At 50.5% G+C, this 19589-nt stretch overlaps 7 protein-coding genes and 1 non-coding gene across 8 annotated transcripts; 4 read left to right on the top strand and 4 right to left on the bottom strand.

Annotated features, from left to right (window-relative positions):
• Window positions 1-207: 207 nt before the first annotated feature.
• J7337_012634 (uncharacterized protein) lies at window positions 208-1010 on the bottom strand (the record flags this gene model as incomplete). The annotated part of the gene is made up of 3 exons (XM_044830144.1): window positions 208-645; window positions 696-891; window positions 943-1010. The coding sequence occupies 3 exons, from the start codon at window positions 1008-1010 to the stop codon at window positions 208-210; spliced, it is 702 nt and encodes a 233-aa protein (XP_044675060.1).
• Window positions 1011-2242: 1232 nt separating this feature from the next.
• Window positions 2243-3958, top strand: J7337_012635 (uncharacterized protein; the record flags this gene model as incomplete). Its single annotated transcript, XM_044830145.1, has 4 exons — window positions 2243-2461; window positions 2526-3159; window positions 3207-3529; window positions 3584-3958. 4 exons carry the CDS (start codon window positions 2243-2245, stop codon window positions 3956-3958), a joined length of 1551 nt encoding a protein of 516 aa, XP_044675061.1.
• An 866-nt stretch (window positions 3959-4824) lies between these two features.
• On the top strand, window positions 4825-7206 carry J7337_012636 (uncharacterized protein; the record flags this gene model as incomplete). Its single annotated transcript, XM_044830146.1, has 1 exon — window positions 4825-7206. The coding sequence occupies one exon, from the start codon at window positions 4825-4827 to the stop codon at window positions 7204-7206; it is 2382 nt and encodes a 793-aa protein (XP_044675062.1).
• Window positions 7207-7696: 490 nt separating this feature from the next.
• J7337_012637 lies at window positions 7697-7796 on the bottom strand. The gene has a single exon. It is a non-coding gene; the product is annotated as a tRNA-Leu (tRNA).
• A 1835-nt stretch (window positions 7797-9631) lies between these two features.
• Window positions 9632-10592, top strand: J7337_012638 (uncharacterized protein; the record flags this gene model as incomplete). The annotated part of the gene is made up of 2 exons (XM_044830147.1): window positions 9632-9786; window positions 9839-10592. 2 exons carry the CDS (start codon window positions 9632-9634, stop codon window positions 10590-10592), a joined length of 909 nt encoding a protein of 302 aa, XP_044675063.1.
• A 534-nt stretch (window positions 10593-11126) lies between these two features.
• J7337_012639 (uncharacterized protein) lies at window positions 11127-13012 on the bottom strand (the record flags this gene model as incomplete). The annotated part of the gene is made up of 3 exons (XM_044830148.1): window positions 11127-12404; window positions 12459-12729; window positions 12780-13012. The coding sequence occupies 3 exons, from the start codon at window positions 13010-13012 to the stop codon at window positions 11127-11129; spliced, it is 1782 nt and encodes a 593-aa protein (XP_044675064.1).
• A 1883-nt stretch (window positions 13013-14895) lies between these two features.
• Window positions 14896-16182, bottom strand: J7337_012640 (uncharacterized protein; the record flags this gene model as incomplete). The annotated part of the gene is made up of 1 exon (XM_044830149.1): window positions 14896-16182. One exon carries the CDS (start codon window positions 16180-16182, stop codon window positions 14896-14898), a length of 1287 nt encoding a protein of 428 aa, XP_044675065.1.
• A 2521-nt stretch (window positions 16183-18703) lies between these two features.
• J7337_012641 (putative secondary metabolism biosynthetic enzyme) lies at window positions 18704-19576 on the top strand (the record flags this gene model as incomplete). The annotated part of the gene is made up of 1 exon (XM_044830150.1): window positions 18704-19576. One exon carries the CDS (start codon window positions 18704-18706, stop codon window positions 19574-19576), a length of 873 nt encoding a protein of 290 aa, XP_044675066.1.
• Between the last annotated feature and the right edge of the window lie 13 nt (window positions 19577-19589).

Below are 19589 nucleotides of genomic sequence, written 5' to 3' on the forward strand. Positions count from 1 at the left end.
CGCAGCGCCTGGTGATGTGAGAATTGCCCAAAGATTGCGCAATATGTGAGTCTGCGACTGTATATTCTTCAGCCGTTTGAAACACTAATTTAATTCCAGCAATGCCGTAGGGACTGTACTTAAGAACTATTCCAACTTAAAAATACACGACAGCTTGACTGACTTTCATCTTTCATTGAAGTCGCCAAACATGGACAAATGCGCATATCACAAAAGCCCACTGAAATCAGCATCCTTATAATCAACATCGCGATCAGGCCAAGCACCAAGCTTGCTCAAAAAGTCAACAAAACCACCTTGACCGCCCCAGTAATACTTCATGAAATTGGTCATCATATCCGTGCCATTGAGAAGCGCACCGCTTGTCCACAGTTTTCCATCTCTGACCCAGCGCTTAGTGACCCAGTTGACCTCTGGGGCTTGCTTTCGGACAGTCTCGAGAACAACAATCGGGCCCGTGGCCGTTTTGCCGTTCAAAATACCGGCCTGCAGAGGAATGAGGACGCCGCCGCAGATGCTGAGGAAAGCAGAGCATTCGTCGTAGGCTTTGCGAACAAAGGCAAGCTCAGCTTCATTGGGAGTATAGCGAGCAGAGTTTGCGCCCATGAGAACGATATCCAGCGGAGGGCAAGTATCAAAAGAGTCCTTTCTGTATCAGCACAAGGACATGAGGTTCAGTTGTTAAGTGAACATACCGTAGCCACAAGCTTGATACCGCTTGTCAAGATACAGGGAGAACCAGTCCCATTCTCATGAACCCAATAAAATTCCATATCCATTGTCTCCGACTCGAGCTTTTCAGGCGCAATGCCTTCGAAGTTGCTCTTCCATGCTTTCTTGGAGAGCCCGTACAAGAAATCAATGGGAGCGACGTCGAGAATTTCGGTCTCGCTGGAAATGTGTGAGCAGAGTTCGCCGAGGGAGTTGATTCTGATCACTCACCTGTTCATCAGAATGACACCGATGTGAATGGTCCTGTTTGGCTTTGCGAGGTCGAAGGGGACGGACATATTGATTGTTTTCGAGATGGAAGTGGTGATGAATGGAGGAGTGATTGTTGTTGCAACTCATCATGATCCATAGCGAGCTCGCTTTTATAGATGCTTTCTCAGTTCACTTCCCGATCCACGTCGGTGTTGTTGAAATTCATGACCCGGAGCATGGATCGAAGCCCGCCGCAAATCAGTGAAGTGAAGAGCTCCTCGACTGACATCCGAGATACATGATACGAACATTGTGTGTTCTCGCGAAGAGGCCGTTTCACTCTTCCCTCTTTCGCCTCGCCATTGGTCAAGAACACCGTTGTTGTTTTGATAAAATGGGTCTAGCCAGTTTATATATCCTAACCTCCGAGTGCGTTCGGCTCTTATAATCCGCCACGCGGTTACTACCTTCACACAAGTCAGCCAACATCGCAGTTAGGCAACCAGAGAGAAAAAAACGCCTCAAGTTGTACATGGAGAGAGTTCACATAATTATTTCTATAATTTCTTATTTGCTAGAAAATAGTGTTTCATTTTGTAACCGTTAAACCCCTGCAGCATTCAAGATAAGGTTGTGAATTTCTTGGCTTGGTTGCAAGCTGTGTCGGGAAATTGATAGGCCGATAGCACGTTGCCAAAGTCAATTCAATGGCAACTCCATTAGTCTTGATTCGTCAAAAGAGTTGTTCAGCCCGTCAAGGAGAACTCTCTAACGACAATAGGTGGCAGGACCTCTTATCATCTCGGAAGATTTTCCGACAATGAAAATGTGGACCCCGATTCCAGCGTCTCCTCTTGGAATCAGTCAAATCATGACGCATCTCGAGGGCGCTAGTGGATCTTGCGAGATCCTCTCTAAGAGTCGGAAATATTTCCGAGTTATATCAAGCAATTTAGCAGTATTTCCGAAGAATCGTGCTCTTTTCTCCTCTAATTCCTTCTTCAGGTTTGGCCCACTGAGTGAATAGCCGACAATAAGTATCAAGCCATACCCAAACTTCCCGCGTGCGACTCGAGACAGCCCAATTGGGGCCTGCTTAACAAAGGCCATGATGGGATTCGGCACACGGCTTCCCCGCTTGTTCGGTTATCAAGGCTTGGGGTTTCTTTGCAGATCCCGAGCAGTGCTGCTGAGGGGAAACATGTCACGTTGCTCATCTTGCGTATAAAAAGCCTACAGAGGGGACTGCACGTTACCATGTCATTACAGCACAGACAGTCATCTTTCCCCCGCTTGGACTTGATCTTCACGAGCAACCATGTCTGATCAAGTTATCTACCTCGCTATTATCATCGGCCTGTACATGCTGTACAAGTTGGCCAATTCGACGGACCAACCAAAGATCAAGGGTATCCCCGAGATTCCTGGTGTACCACTTTTTGGAAACTTGATTCAGTTGGGGACGGACCATGCCAGAGTTGCGCAGAAATGGGCCAAGAAGTACGGTCCTGTCTTTCAGACACGCCTGGGAACCAAGGTGAGAATTCATGCCGCTACTCGCATTTTCAGATATCTTGAATATTCAGTTCTGACCATCGCAGCGAGTCATCTATGTCAACTCTTATGAGGCCGTAAAGCATTTCTGGATCACCCACCAGTCTGCACTCATCTCCCGCCCCATGTTTCACACCTTCCACTCAGTTGTTTCTTCATCTCAGGGCTTCACAATTGGCACTTCGCCATGGGATGAATCCTGCAAGAACCGCCGCAAGGCCGCCGCCACTGCCCTCAACCGCCCTGCCGTTCAATCTTACATGCCGATTCTCGACCTCGAATCTCTCGTCAGCATTGAGGAACTTCTCAACGATTGCAAAGATGGAAGCAAGGACCTTGACCCATCGCCCTACTTTGCCCGATTTGCGCTCAACACTTCCCTGACTTTGAACTACGGCTTCCGCATTGACGGTGACGTCAACTCTGAGCTTCTTCACGAAATCACCTACGTTGAGCGCGAGATTTCAAACTTCAGATCAACTAGCAACAACTGGCAGGACTATGTTCCACTACTTCGACTTTGGGGAGCGCAAAACTCATCAGCTGAGGAATTCAGAGTCCGACGTGACAAGTATCTGTCTGACCTTCTGGCCAACCTCAAGAGCAGAATCGATAACGGAACAGACAAGCCTTGCATCACTGGAAACATTCTGAAGGACCCTACCGCCAAGCTGAACGACGGTGAGTAAGACAAGCCTTGCAAAGCAATTTCGCTAACGAATCGACAGCCGAGATCAAGTCTATCTGCCTCACTATGGTTTCTGCTGGTCTGGACACAGTTCCAGGTAACGTCATCATGGGCATCGCATACCTCGCAACCGAGCACGGCCAGAAAATTCAAGACAAGGCCCTCAAGGAGATCTACAAAGTCTACCCCAACGGTGAAGCCTGGGAGCGATGCCTCGTTGAAGAGAAGGTTCCCTACGTCACCGCCCTCGTCAAGGAGATTCTCCGATTCTGGACCGTTATTCCTATCTGCCTGCCTCGGGAAAGCATCAAGGATATCCCTTACCAGGGTACCGTGATCCCTGCAGGAACCAAGTTTTTCATGGTGAGACAGCCCTGTGCATATGGTGACGGAACATGCAGCTGATCGGAGATTTAGAACGCCTACGCCGCAGACTATGATGAATCACGATTCGCGAATCCTTACGAGTTTAACCCTGAGCGATACATCGACGACAAGGAGGTTGGCACGCCTCACTACGCCTATGGTGCTGGATCACGAATGTGCGCAGGCTCTCACCTTGCAAACCGCGAGCTTTACACAGCTTTCATCCGCCTCATCACTGCTTTCGAGATTCTTCCTCCCAAGGACAAGAAGGACTTTCCCGTCATGGATTGCATCGAGTGCAACGCCAACCCTACTTCGCTGACGACGGACCCCAAGTCTTTCAAGGTCGGTTTCAAGCCGCGAGATGAGGCCAAGGCTAGGGAATGGATTGCTGCTGGCGAAGAGCGAACTCAGGACATAAGGTAGTGAATGAATGGTCTGGATAAGAGTTTAAGAGAACGGGAAGTGGGCAGTGGAAGAATTGTAAGGTTTGACAGGTGGAGATTTAAACCCTTGCATGGTGTTATCTGTTGTTGTCTAAATGAGGCAGAGTCGTTTCGCTACCCGTTTCGTTACGAGTCATCTACACTCTACCCATGCAGATTATGTTCAGCTACACCAATTAACGCGTCTACCGAAGCCAAATTAAACAAAATTTAAGGCTAAAAACTACTGAAGTGAAACCGTTTCTCACAAGCTTGGACGATAAAGGCCGTTTCAAATATATCGACTCGGGCCCACCGTGGCCCTGTTTACCTTGTTAGGGGATCTGTCCCGCGACCTGAAACCAGATCCACAGCCAATAAGAGAAAGGACAAGAAGCATTACAACTCGAAGTCCCCCATTGGGATCCAATATCTCAAACATCGCAGCATAACCTCACCTGATGCTGGCTTCGCCGAACTCCACACTCGGCGAATGCAATACCTCCCCTCATCCACAATGAAAGCGAATATTGCCCGTGCAACAATTAAGCCACCAATGCTGTCTCTCTTGTTTGCAAAACCTGTCCCGAGCACTCGGAAGCGAATTTTCGTCCCCAGCGCCGGCACTTGGTGGGGGATCTACTATGGTATATATAATGAACTGACATCTCACCTTGGATATGGCCTTGATCATTCCATCTTGTCTGGTCTACCTTTCTTTTTCGTATTTTCTTCGTTCTTTACAGGCACTGGCTGCCAACATTGTCCATTCGTTTCTTTGTTTGTAGCTTTTACTTTACAATTCGTACATTCTTTTCCCGACGACCCATCGATATATATAGTCTTCACTATTGAAACATCGCCAACATGCGTTTCTCAACACTCCTTTCATCAGCGGCGCTGATGTACCAGGCCGTCTCGGCCGAATCTGTCGAGTACAAGGATGCCGATACGGGAATTACATTCCAGCAGTACACCGACAAGAGCAGCAAGTTCTCCTTCGGTATTGCTCTGCCTAAGAACCCTAGCACCGACTTCATCGGTCAGATGACCGTTCCCATCTCCGAGGGTTATGGATCCGTTGGTATGGGTTCTACCATGACCAAGAAGCTTCTCGTCGTTGCCTGGCCCAACGACGGCAAGGTTATTACTTCAGTTCGCCAGGCTGATGGATACACCAACCCTGCCGTTCTCGACGATGAAACCGTCTCTATCAAGCCTATCGAGAAGGGTACCAAGGTCGGCACCGACTCTTTCACCTTCACTTTCCTTTGCGAAGGTTGCATCAAGACCGATGGTACCACCTTCAAGGCTGCTGATACCAACGCTGTTCTCAGCTTCGCTATGAGCACCATTGCCCTCGACGACCCCACCGACGCTGCTGGTGCTCTCAACTACCATGGCGCTGGCTTCGGTGGTTACTCCCTTGACACTGCCGCTGCCCAGTCTGCCGAGTTTGAGACCTGGGCCAAGCTTGCGTCCGATGCCACTACTCCCGGTACCAGCCCCGGAGGCAGCACTGGTTCCAACCCTGGCAACTTCACTACCATTGTCTCCAACGCTACATACGACTACATCGTTGTTGGTGGCGGCACTGCCGGTCTCATTGTCGCTGAGCGTCTCGTTGAGTCCAAGAAGTCTGTTCTTCTTCTTGAGCAGGGCAAGGCCTCTTTCTACGAGTCTGGTGGCCGCTCTACAATGGACTGGAACGACACCGTCACTCAGTACGATGTCCCTTCTATGGCCTACTACCTCACTACCGCCAAGGACACCTCTGCCTACTGCACTGACACCGCTAGTATGGCTGGTTGCATCCTCGGTGGCTCAAGTGTCATCAACGCCATGATGTTTGTCCGCCCTCAGCCTGCTGACTTTGACGACAAGTGGCCTACTGGCTGGAAGTGGCAGGATGTTGAGAGCTCCGCCAACAAGCTCTACGAGCGTACCCCCGGTACCACTAGCCCTACCAAGGACGGCAAGCGAGTTGACCAGAACGCTTGGAACGTCCTATCCAAGTTTTTCTCTGCCAACGGTTTCACCGAGGTTGATGCCATCGAGGAGCCTAGCAAGAAGAAGTCTGTCTTCACTCACCCTCCTCTGATGGTCAACGACGGTCTCCGCGCCGGTCCCGTCCGTGACTACCTCCCTCTTGCTCAGGCCAACAACAACTTCAAGCTCCAGCTCAACACCAAGGTCCTCCGTGTCATCCGTGAGGGTAAGGCTGTCACCGGTATTGAGGTCCAGTCGGGTCCTTCTACCCGCCAGATCATCAACCTCAAGACCAACGGTGCCGTCGTCCTTGCCGCCGGCTCTCTCGCCACTCCTCGCCTTCTTGTCAACTCTGGTATTGGTCCTTCTGAGCAGATTGAGGCCGTTGCCAGCGGAAGCCAGCGCCTCACCATGCCCGCCAAGGATCAGTGGCTCGACCTCCCCGTCGGAGAGAACCTCAAGGATCACCCTATCTTCACCGTCAAGATGAAGACCAAGCAGCCCATGTCAGCTCTCACCGAGACCGACTTCACCAAGCCTAGCCAGACCAACATCGATCTTTTCGCCCAGGGTGACGGTCTCCTTGCTCAATCTGGCCAGCGCTTCATCTTCTGGGATACTGTCAAGGGCTCCGATGGTGTTGAGCGATACGTGCAGGGTACTTGCGCTGCCGCTGGTAACGATACTGTCAAGGTCAAGGTCTACCTTACCCACGGTGCTACCTCCAGCGGTTCTCTTACCGTCACCAGCTCTGGTGCTACTAAGCTTGTCGGCGAGCCTTACCTCAAGACTGCAGGCGACAAGGAGGCTGTCAAGAGCTTCATGAACAAGCTCATCAGTTTTGCCTCCAAGCCCAACAGCACCCTCAGCATCGCCAGTAATGCTACCGCCGAGAGCCTCATGGCCGAGTACGTCAGCGGTTCTCACTTTGTCGGCTCTGCCATCATGGGCACCGAGAACGATGGTACCAGCGTTGTCGATACTGACACCAAGGTCTGGGGTACTGAGAACCTGTTCGTCGTTGACGGTTCCATCCACCCTGATCTTCCTACTGGTAACACCCAGGCCATCATCATGGTCGCTGCTGAGCACGCCGCTTCCAAGATCCTCGGCGGCGGAAACGGTGCTACCAGCCCTGTTGTTCCCAGCAACGGCACTGTCCCCGTTCCTACTACTCCCATCAGCACTCCCGTGGCTACCAAGAGGCCTTCCAAGTGCAAAAGGTCTATGCGACAGCGCCGCCACCACCGTCGCCAGTAGAAGAATGACATTGTAACAGAAGTGGAAATGCCACAGAGGCGGAATTGATTGAGATCTCATTACTATGTACAAACTTTAAACCATTGTCTCAGGACAGCTTCTCAGATAGACCATCTTGATGACTCTAAAATGAGTCTGTTTCTTCAACCAAACATGATTGACTTAATAAGTTTGGTTCAAATGCCCATGTGACTATTGCAATTAACTGTCTTCAGCTACCTACTTATTCACTGTGTGGTATACTTGACGTTAATGATCCTGCTCGCGTCGCAAAAAAAGACGAATGGCCTTGACTGTTGCACGTAACTTACAGGGCCTTCAGTGGTCTACGGTCACTAAGAGCCCTGTAACTGCCGCTGCTACCCCTCCTCGGCTCGGCTCGAGCGGCCAGGCGACAAAGTTTGCTCATGCCGCCAACATCGCAACCTGATTCAATCGCCTCATCTGACGAGCAAAAAGATTGCCATTCATTACAAATAGCAAAAGAAACTGATGAGACTGGGACTCGAACCCAGGAGGATTGCTCCACCAGGAAATTGGTGTTAAGGTTGACCTTAACCTGGCGCCATAACCAACTCGGCCATCTCACCAAGGGTTTTTCGTTGGGAAAGGTTTTCGCAATTGTGAACATGAGCCTAGCAGATCCATCACTTCACGATCAACCCGGACTTGTTCAACAACTGTGTGTTGCATGCGTAGCGAATAACAATGTTCCATACACCTCGCATTGATTTGAGAGCCTAACCAGCCTGTTGTAGTTGTTTGCAAGCTCATAGGCAAACATTGTACGTTCTAACAACCACCACAGAATGTCAAAGCATCATCGCTGGACAAATCACCACGAGCTGAGTCACCGCGCACGAAAGCGCAACACAGCGAATCATTGAGTCCGAATCTGATTTATAGCGTCCTAGTTAGCCTTGTTGACCTGAATTAGTTTTGAAGTCTTGTCCTAACCATGTTGCTATGTTGCGACACATGTTTGCCTGTGGTCTTGCAGATCGAGCTTCATCTTGTTGCATCATTACGCCAGTTTCCCTTCGCTTTATACGTCGTCGCCAAGCCATTCAACAGAATCAATGGGAGTTCCCTTCCGATGAGTGCCTGTGGCAATGGCAATTAGACTGCTAGGGCGACGCAGCCTAGTGAGGGTGTCGAGCAGGCTTCGATCCATCACACTGCTACCGTCCATGTCCATGCACATCTGTGGGACCATCACACCTGCAAGAAGATCACTCCCCATATTGGGGCCCTCGATCTTGCATATAAGAGCATGCAGTTAGGCAGTTCCATAAGAGGTGCCAAGGGGCATCGGTCGCGGGTAACACCAGTACTGATGATCCTACGGGTCCGTTTCATAGGGCTGCAGTAAGCCCTGTCGGCCAAGAGGTTCCAATAATCCCCGATCTTCATATCTGACCAGCTCCTGTTCATTGAGTCAATGGCAGTTTTCTCGTGCTTTTAACTCGTAAGTTCCGTCCCGAGCCCAAGCAAGGGAACATCTTAATGCAACAAAGAGAACTTCGGAAGCAGGCCTACCACACGCAAAATATTGTAGGTTTCTAGGTACTAATCCAACATACAATACATAAATTTCCTCAATCTATTGATGAGCTTATTAGAGTACGAGTTGTAAAAAGAAGCATGCATCGTAGCGCATCTCGAAGCAACGTTCTTCTCACTCGGCCAGGAACAATCTGGCGGCTCATACCTGTGCCTTGATTCTCTTATTCTGCTATACTAATTACGGATAGATCGAGCCTTGTCGAATGCTTGATGTGCGACCGGCAGCTCTCACAAAGGTCGCTCAGACGTGGGCATTGATGCGGTACTGGAGGGCATCGCTGTGCGTGCCCTTGGGGCATTGCTCACCATAGCGATTTTATACTACCGAACGTCAAACTTGGCATCTCCATGGATAAATCGAATAGGCTGCCATCTCCTGTACCATTCATTATCTGTGGAAGTTCACCAGTCGCTGAGAAGCAAGGTGCATCTGCCAGCGAGCTGGCGAGCGTCACTTGTCAGCGCAGATGGTTGACAAGGTCGGGGCCATTACTCTACCATGCGCATCACGCTATGGCAATACGATCGGTACAAGAACTGTCTTGCAGATGCCGAAGGGACACCGTTGCATTGCTTCGCGTCAAATGGTAAATTGTCAGTGGATTTTGCCGAGCATAACCGCCTGAAGCCCTGATCCGATACCGCTGTAGCACTGACGCCATAAAGGACCCATAAGTAAATGCGCGTTTTTTATCAGATCTTTTTTCTCTGTTTATCAGATCTTGAGCTCAGTCCAGTCACTGACTCGTCTCACCTTAGTCTGCTGTCGCTGCATGTCATGCTGCGTTGTCTCACTCGCGCCCGCCCACTATTGTCGTTATCAACACCAAGAAGTCTTATTCACATTCACAGCAGAACAATGACTGCCGATCATAGCCATGGACACGCTCGTGTCCCTAATACCCTTGAGTGGCTTGCCAAGACCAAGAGGGGTGATTATCTCGTGCAAGTAGCGTGGCCTTTGTGCTGGGGTGAAGATCGCGTTGCCGCTGAGAATGAAGTGGTCAATCTGGTGTGAGTAGTGCTTCACCTTACCCCAAAAAGACCGTATCTAATCACCACGCAGCTACCTTGTTGATGGCAATGCCTATTTCTTCACAGCTGTTGATGTTTCCCGTCGATTGGAATACTTGAATAGCACAAGGACTGTTGTGGTGGGCATTGGATACCCGCCCAGTAAATATGTCTACGACTTCCGTCGGGGCCCAGATCTTACACCACCGGCTGATGAATACGACATGCCGCTCAACAGATACGGCAAGCCTCGCACAGACATCTCATTTGGTGAAGCAAATGAATTCCTCGACTGGATTAAAGCCGATGTGATGCCTTACGTTGAAGACAAGCTCTTCCCCAAGGCCAATCTTCACACGGGTCGCAAGGCTCTCTTTGGCCATTCATACGGTGGCATCTTCACCCTCAACACGATGTTCACTCAGCCAGAGCTCTTCAACACTTATATTGCTGCCAGCCCTGTCATTTGGTGGAACAAGGACTTTTTAATTCGCGAACGTGAGGCTGCTTTTCTTGCACGCGACAAGCCCGTCGACCCTCCATTTTCGCTGGCTCTTACATGGGGCACCGGCAAGTCAGAGTTGGTGAGGGATCCTGACGATGATGACGAGAAGTGGTACAAGAGACAGAACTGTGCGGAGGACGATAAGATGAAACCAAGCGCAACGGCCTTGGTGTCGCGACTAAAGGATTGCCCGAGTGTCAAGAAGATTTGGACGCGTGAGTTTGAGGGTGAGGATCACGGAAGTGTTGCGGTGACGGGTCTTCAGCAGGGACTCATGCAGTTCATTCTCGGCAAGATTTAAATGTAATTGAAGATAGAATTGATAGACTTGAATTGAGTTTGGCGTATGCAAGTGCGCAAATCCTGCAAACTCTTCACAACTAATGCTGTAGATCAGGTGGGTATAGTGTTTGCCTACTGGATGAACACCTCAATCGGGACCCTTCTGTTAGAGATCACCGTCACGAGACAGCGGGACGCCGTGCTTTAAGAACTACAAATGTCCCGATGCTGTAAATTACATATCGTTTAATTGCCGCATAGTTCATCAATAACACGTTGACTTGTTCATGGCATGGGCTCTCGAATCCATTCAGTCGGCTGCTCGGCGACAAGTCACTGATCGATACAAGACCGCAGCCAATTTTCACGTGTTACAGGAACTTCAAAGGTAAATAACAAGGCATATATGCCAATCTGTTGAGGCCATAATGCCATCATCATTTATTACAATTGTCTGTTAGTTACTAGGTATATAACATCATATAGCATTACTCCTTCACCATAATTTTGTTTGTGATCAATCTGACCGCATCGTTCAAGATAATCCAGTCTCTTAGAAGACAGTACCCTTGGTCTGCTTGATCTTCCTGAGATCGTAGTTCTTGATCAAGAACAGCGAGATAAGGGCGACAGCCATAATGCCAGTTCCGGCAGCAAGCATGCGAGCCTGGCCATAACCGTAAGCCTTCTGGATCGCAAGACGCTCGGGGCTGCCCATCTCATAGAGGAGCTGAGAGTCGAGGGACTCGTAAATAGAGTCTATATCAGCCTGAGCAGACTCAGGGAGATACTCAGCGAGCTTCTTGTAGAAGGTGTTGGTCCAGATAGTGGCAGAGATGGTGCTACCGACAGCAGATCCGATGTTACCAGTGACGCTAAGAGTAGCCAAAGCGGTGGCAACATACTGATGCTCGACGGCAGCGAGAACACCAACCTGCATGCAAAGAATAAAGGTAGCGCCAGCGATCGAGATGAAGACTTCACACATAACAAGGTAGCCAATGGATTGACCAGGGCGACGGAAGTAGATCATAAGACCCTGTGAAAACATGTACAGGGGAATACCGACACACAGAATCCACTTGAAGCGTCCGGTCTTGTGCATGGCATAGCCGACGATAAAGAGGAGGACACCAGAGACGATCTCAAAGGTGTTGTTGACATAACCAGCGGTAGAGGGCTGTAGGTTGTTGACAACTTGGAGGAATGAGGTGAAGTAGCTGTTCCAGCAGTAGTAGGCGATCATGTAGACGAAGTCCAGAAGGCAGACGCCAATAACGGTGCGGCTGGTAAGGAGCTCGAAGCGAAGGAATGGCTTAGGGGCAACAAAGCGCTCGTAAGCACCGAAGATGGCCAGAAGCACGACGCCCAAAATGATCATTGCAATGATGTATGGAGTGTCCCAACCCTTAGGGGCGCTGCTAGCGATGGAGAAGGGAAGGAGGAAGATGACAAGGCCAGCAGCGAACAAGAAAGCACCAGCAGCATCGAACTCAATAAGTCCCCACTTGATGTTCTCCAAGAAAGATCGATCGCTAGACTCATTGACAAGAATACCCTGCTTCTTGGCCTTCTGAAGGTTGTACTTCAGGAGGATGTACATGGGGATGGCGACGACGGGGAGGACAATGGAGAATGTGCCAAAGCCCCATCGCCACTGATCACCGTTTCGGAGGAATGCCTCAGCGGACTTGGGACCAGCAAACGCGGTGATCATGTAGGGAGAAGAGGTGAAGGCGTACGCGAGACCTCGGTTCTTGAGTTGTGTGGAATCGGCCGTGATAACGTCAATGCTGTAGGTGAGACCAGACCAGCCGACCTGCCAGAATACCTTCAAGGGTAATTAGTAGATGTCTGTTGTTGTAAGGGACTGGAGATGGCTTACACTAGCGGCACAGTAAGTGGCGAGGTTGTGACTGGCAGCCATCATGACCATACCCATGGTAGCAAATGTGACCATGAGAAGGAAACCTTCAGCACGACCCCAGATATCGAGGATCTTGGACAGGGGAATGTAGACAGCAGCAGTCATGCAGTTGGCGACAATGCCAATCACCGGAATGAGAGAGTGAGACTCCCATTCACTGCTGGCATAGGGAACAAGAGTCCAGTTGATCTGGCTCTGGAAGCCATTGGTAAGGTAGATCAACCACATGCTGCAACATCATTAGTTCGCGACCTCAATTGCGACAAGGCGAAAACATACAAAACGAAGACACCAGCAAGAGCCTTCTTGCTCCAGGCCAGAGTGGTAGCCTCAACGGCCTTGACACCATGCTGCGCGTTCTCAGTAACGGCATCGCTGGCGCTACCAGTCTCATCAGGATATTTGCCAGCCTCCTGGTCCTTTTCGTTCATGGCAGCAGTGACAGTGACGGGTGCCTCAGCGGCATCACCCTCAGTGCCCTTGCGCCCAAGGAACTTGTCGAGAGCTCCCATGGTGATCTTGTCTTTAGGAGGATAAAATTTAAGCTTAAGCTTTGGGAAGACAAGGAAGTAAGAGAGGCCCAGCAGATCATGGGAGGGAAGAGCATACTATTATAAGTTTAAATTGACAGGGAAAATTTTAAAGCAGTAGTTAGTTAGTTGTCTAGGAGCAAGGGTGGCTTCTGGCTAGACTGTGAAGGATATTAGACGCAATCCACTTTCCATCAGATAAGATCAGGTCTCTCAGGTGGTCAAATCCACCGAGATCGGGCTCGCTTAGGACGATTGGGAATAGGGAACCAACAAGCAGAGAGAAAGTGACAGACTGGAGATTCTCGGAACGCGAGGGATCCAGCGCCTGCAGCCACTTTGTCGTTAGCACAGGCCTGGAACGCACGAGTTACCGGGTTTGTATGTGGGGGGTTCAATTCGGACGGCGTCAGGAAGAGCAGAGATTTCCATTATCTAATCTGATTGATCGATTAGATCGCATCAAAAGTTTGAGCTTCATCGGTGGAATTGCTTCTGTTGGGTTTGATCCGTGATGGATTCCATCGTATTGTGGGATCTTGATTCAATCTTGATGCATTTTGCAGTATCGCTTTGATCGTGCAAGGCAGGGTTCGCTGAGAGTCACTGAGGCCTCACTGTAACCTCCGCTTTTGCAGCGGAGCCTCCCCATTTCGCATCTCACTACTCTCTTCAGCTTTTGCCTCTGGCGTGGGATTGTATTACTTAGAGCCAACCAACTGCGTGAGCTTGGCACCATTATACAAGGATTCTCATCAGGCGTCTTTTGTCATGTTCAACCAACACGTCGGAACACTACAACAAGATGTCGTTTAAAAACCCTGCATCAGCTGTCGACGTTCCGCGCTTGACAAACAACAAACCCATCCGAAGCTCGCCGTCAAACGCCCATATTTCTCTCTTGGCAACCATCAATAACTTCCTCTTGGCAAATAGAGCTCCAGTAGCCCTACAGACCATGCCCATTTATGGCCAAGACTGCATAACGAGGCGTGATTCTGGCCTCACAACGAGCGGACCAAACGCCACAAGGGGTCAAGTCCTCCAGGGGTCGGGTGCCTCAACCGCTTGAGCCGCGGGTTGTGGGAGAAGAGTCACTCCACTGAAGGTCGTGAGACCAGACCCCTGAAGCTAGGAATGGCCTTTTTTTGCTCGGCCAACTGTTTATGTTCTGGTGAGAAAAGAAAGTTTGCACGCGATCTCGTTGCTGCAAGCCTCGACGCAGTGTATCTGCCGCTTAAACAAGCTTAAATGACGGCTGCAACCGGTGCAAATTCGTCCAGTTTTCGGAGCTCATTTGCGTAAAAAGACGGGAGCCGTAATGAAAGAAAAGGGTCCCCCACGCTAGCTCCGTGTCACGAGAGGGTAATTCATGACATTTCCGGAAGTGAATAACCAGCCGACCAAAGTTCCGAAGCTCGTTCTTGCTATATGCCCGTTGACTTTCTTACCGTGGAATGAAATTGCTATACCCAGAGTTTACGGTTGATGGGAGCGGCAAATTACAAGATACTTCGCTGTAGAACGTTGGTCTTCAATCGCAACCTCTGCATGTAATTGAAGCTGATCAACAGGATCGGCAATGCCGTTGCAGCTTGGCAACGTGTCAAAGGATTCCTGATCGGTAAGATCGGATCACGGCTTGGCCATTCTCTTGGCAGAGGTATTCCCGTTGGGGCGCGAAGGGTCAATCGTGAACCGCTTCGCTTCACTCATGCGCAAACTTCACAGCCAAGAGGTTGTAAGGACGAACAACAGCGATAATAAAAATTGACCGATGATAAACGAGTCGCTAGCATTATTTTACTATCCAATGGCCATCAAATTTCCAATTCAACAACTTTTAAAGACATTTTCCCATCCAATTACAGCTTGGGCTCAAAGCCAAAGGTCGTGCCAGCGACACGGGGCTTGCCCTGGTTGAAGGGACAGAGCTGGAAGAAGCGCTCACGAGAGATCTTGACGAGGTTGGATCGCTTGTGAGGCAGGTCCATCCACTTGTCTTGGTGAAGACCAAAGATCATCTCATACTTGAGAACGTTCTCACTGGAGAGACGAGGCTCGCCAACGACGTTCTCAGTGCGGTGGTCATCGAGGAACTCGTAGTGCATCACACTGGGCCACCATGCCATAACGCGATACTGTCCGCGGAACTTGTCGTTACCGACGAGCGAGTGTCGGCCGCGATCAAAGTCAAGGCAGGCGTAGTGTTGACCCATCTTGTCCTCCTTGGCCCAGTACAGCTCAAAGTAGGCGAAAGGTGTGTCATTGAAGTAACCCAAAACAGCGAACTGATGAGGGTCATCGTGAATGTTCTTGAGATATGTGCGATGCTCATCAAGAGTGCCTGTCTCCATCCATCCAGCAGCGACACGGGGGTCGTTCTGCCATGTGTTGAAAAGACCTAAGTGCTCGGGGTTCTCGTAGTCAAGAGCGACGAGGTTGAAGTGCTCGTCAAGAGATGGGATGTACCGGCTGTATATGTAACTACCGGCAGCAGGCTTGGGTGTTCGGCGCGGGTGACGCAGGAGAGTGGACTCAGAGGTGGGCGTCATCACGTACTCCAGATGAGGCACCACGTTGGCGGAGTTCCAGGTAGGAAGCCAGATGGGCTGTTGGCCCAATGGAGAAGCGCATCCCTGCCAGAACGCGCTGCGAAGAACAAGAACCTCAACTCCAGTGCTGGGTGCGGGCTCAACGCCCTTGGGAGGAAGGGGCATGTTGATGGCGACCATGGAGAGGACCAGCTCCTTGGCCAGATCCTCAGCGCCAGCGCCCTCAAGGCGAAGACGGAATTGCTCTACATCGAAGTGATATGTGAAGAAGGTGTAGAGGAACATCCAAGTCTGCGCAAGAGTAGGAGTCTGCTTCTCCCAGCTCAACGACCAGACAGGACTTCTTCTGGCACGAGCATACTCGCGGTTATCAGAATCAGGGATCTTATCAGATTCCACAGCGGGAATCTTAGAGAACACTAGATCATCTGCATGGAGAACCTTGGGGAAAGGCTTGCCCTCTGTGACGGAGTCGTCCTTGCGCAGACGATACGACTGCTTACCCTCAGCAGTACGCTCGAGGTAGTAGGTGGACAGATAAGGCAGAGGGAGCCTGATCTTGATTGGCGACTTTTGCTGGAATGGTTCTGAAGACATGATTGTTGGTTGATGGCTTGTGACTACTGACTGACTGACTGATCTTGGTTCTTTTTTTCTCTCCAGATTTTATTTATACCCCGATCTCGGTGTTGAAGGGTCTTGGCCCATCAGATTAGATAAGGTGTATTCCATCTTTTGCTCGAGACGGCGAATATCCCGATGCGTACCGTGAAGTGGACAAGCCGAGAGAAGCAGGGGGAGTCTGTCTTGTAAAGCTTGGAAGCTTGGTCGCCCTGGTCCAAGACGTCGTGTTGTGTCCGGTCTGTGCCGATTATCCGCAGTCCCTGCGAGCTTTGCAAGTGGGATCATGCCACTAAGTAGACGCTAATTGGGGCCAAGTGGATGGGATGTGCGCTAATTCAAGGCGCGGAGATTTAGAAAGGAAGCTGTTGTGGGGTTCTGAGTTTTTTGCTCACTGTCTCGCTGAGAAATTTCGTCTGGTGTTGGTGAATCTCGAAGTGATGAGCTGCCTGCAAGCTCTACCCTACAGATTGATATGTGAAAACATTGTCCAACTCCAACTTACATTAAGTTCTTCACATTCCCCGAGGAGAATTGGTTTCCTTGAGCAGTTGCGAATCGCCTCCGACGTCATGACAGCCGAAATGATGGAGGGTGCATGAGAGCTTGGCTGATTCTTGGTGGTGCCGGGATGATATTCACGCCACCGACTCTCGCTTCACGACTACGAAACACGGCTTGCCGAGCTCTACCTAATCAATCACTTTTTGCCATCAATCAGATTAGATTAGATTGATATGTCCTGCGAATCGCGAGCGCCCGGCGACAGATGGCTTAAAGCCAAGGTATTACTAGAGGCTTAGGGTAGGAGTCTGGCGAGCAGATGGCGAACACAATGCGTGACAACGAAACCGATGCATCAATCAGTGTGTGTAATTTGAGTGCATTATTGATAATGCAATGAGGATTACTATTTTTGTATGGCCGAGCGAAGCAGGGCGGCAAATCACTCGGTTTGGGATGTCAATACCATTTGATCGAATACGCGGACTTTCGGTGGTTTACTCGCATGCACCACCAAACTTGCTACGATATGTGCCATCACAAGCTGGAGGGCAGATTCCAAATGGCGAAATCAGAGCCCAGATGAGCTATTCATCGCAATGAGAGGCTGTTTGGTAGAATTTTGGCTGGAACGAAATGTCTACGAAGTCATGGTCACGCATCACCTACAGTTATTGACTCGGTCGTGTAACAGCGCAACAAATGCGACGAAAGCGCGTGTTCGACAAACGCCTTCCTCAATCCCCCACGCGAACAAATGGAGGAGTGACTTGACTCTTGAGTCTTTGGAAGCGATCAGAAAGAAGTACCTACCTTGTGAATCACTTGATTGCGCAAACTGTGACCTTCTTTCAGCACTCCCGCCGACCACATCACAAATGCAGGTTGTCTGTCACCCATTGCCCCCAAGCGATGAATTGGACTGTTGCGCAAGCACTCGCAACATAAGCGAACGGAAAATATTGAAACAAAAAAGTCCTCGCAAAACATAATCAAAGTATCCAACAAAAAGCATTGAAAAACTGTGCTTCGTGGGCTTTGTTCGATCGCGATAGCGCCTGTTTGGCCATGCTGCCCTCAGCTTTCGCAGCGCATCACGTTCTCAATCGTGTTTTCAGCCGCAGCTTCACAAGTTGATGCAGGGCCTCGATGCATATATCGCTCATTCTTCGTGCCCAATGACGGGGCCATTGACTCGTGGGTGAAGTCGATGTCATTCTTGTCGAGGCGAGAAAGACGCGGTCTCGGTTCGGGGGAAAACAGTGGCTTGCTTGCTCAACTACCGATAGCACCGGGACATGCTTGTTAGCCAAGAAAGCCACATTTCGGTATGAGTGGAAGAAGAAAAAAGACAAACCGTTGCCAAGGCAATGAGATTCAGGTTTACATGGTGTTTTCGGCCATCACAAGTATTCTGTTGCGAGTTTTTGAAGGCGTGTCTAATGAAGCTCTGCTTGAACTCTTGAGCCAGCTTCCTTGACGTCCAAGCAAGTCAGGCAGTGATCATATCATCCCCAAGCTCTTGGAACTGTCATAGCTCCCATGAAAATTCTGCTCAAGCATCCATCCGATCTCGGTGCTACCCTAGTATCATGCACGATCATGAAAAAGAAATCACTAGAATGCAGCATGTGATGCATCTTCGCCCCTGGATTATCTGATGTGATTGATTAGATTCTCAAACGGTTCATTCCGTAGCTCGACGCCAAAGCGACCAGGTGCCACACGCTGGAGAGGAGGGGCGTGGGCGTGGCCGAGATCGAGGGACAGGGATCTTTTCCACTGAACCCTTCTGGAACTCTAACGCCGGCTTGGGTCGCATTGCACCATCTTTTTATCTGATCGGAACAGAAGCATCAAGAGGTCCTGGCCATTGAGCATCCTCGGCTTCATCAGATAAACCCTGCCGACCTGTTCTTATCACCGAGTGCAGCACATAAACGTACATTCACCGAAACATACACCATCCACAACCTTCAGCAAACCGGTCACCATGGCGCAACACACGTTCAATCGCCAAACACCAGCCCAGAGCTATGGCCTCGTGTCATTCCCAGCACAACACGTTATGCTCGTGGTCTTCAACCGACCCGAGGCCCTCAATGCAATGACCAGCGACGCAGAATATGAGCTCGAAGCTCTCTGGGAATGGTACGACGAGGAGCCCTCACTGCGCTGCGCCATCGTCACAGGCGCTGGGCGTGCATTCTGTGCTGGCATGGACCTCAAGGAATGGAACCAGATCAATCAGCGCAAAAGAGACGGGATTCCCGAGAAGAGACCCATGGACCCGCCCACGACGGGATTCGGCGGCCTTTCGCGTAGGAGCGGAAAGAAACCCATCATCGCCGCTGTAAACGGTCTGGCGATGGGAGGCGGTTTCGAGATCATCGCCAATCTCGACCTCATCGTCGCTGCCAAGAGCGCTACCTTTGCTCTTCCTGAGGCTAAGATTGGTGTCGTTGCTAATGCAGGCTCTCTACCAAGACTAGCGAGGACAATTGGTCGCCCGCGCGCCACTGAAATGGCTCTCACAGGGCGGAGCATCAGCGCTGCAGAGGCCCGCGAATTTGGCTTTCTCAACGCCATCACTGAAGACGCCCCAGCGGACAGCGGTGTGCTTGAGCGGCCAGTGGTGCAGAAGGCGCTGGAGTACGCTGCACTCATTATCAAGAATAGCCCCGACAGTGTTATTGTGTCTCGCGCGGGTATCCTTGCGGGCTGGGAACATGGGAGTGCTGAGAATGCAGTCCGGGTGCACCGTCAGACGTGGGACAAGATCATGGCTGGTGGACACAATTTCCACGAAGGCGTGCAGGCCTTTGTGGAGAAGAGGGCTCCGAGATGGGTGGATAGCAAGCTATGATGCATGACAGTGC

Source organism: Fusarium musae, chromosome 10 (genome assembly GCF_019915245.1).
Source record: "Fusarium musae strain F31 chromosome 10, whole genome shotgun sequence".
Classification (NCBI taxonomy): domain Eukaryota; kingdom Fungi; phylum Ascomycota; class Sordariomycetes; order Hypocreales; family Nectriaceae; genus Fusarium; species Fusarium musae.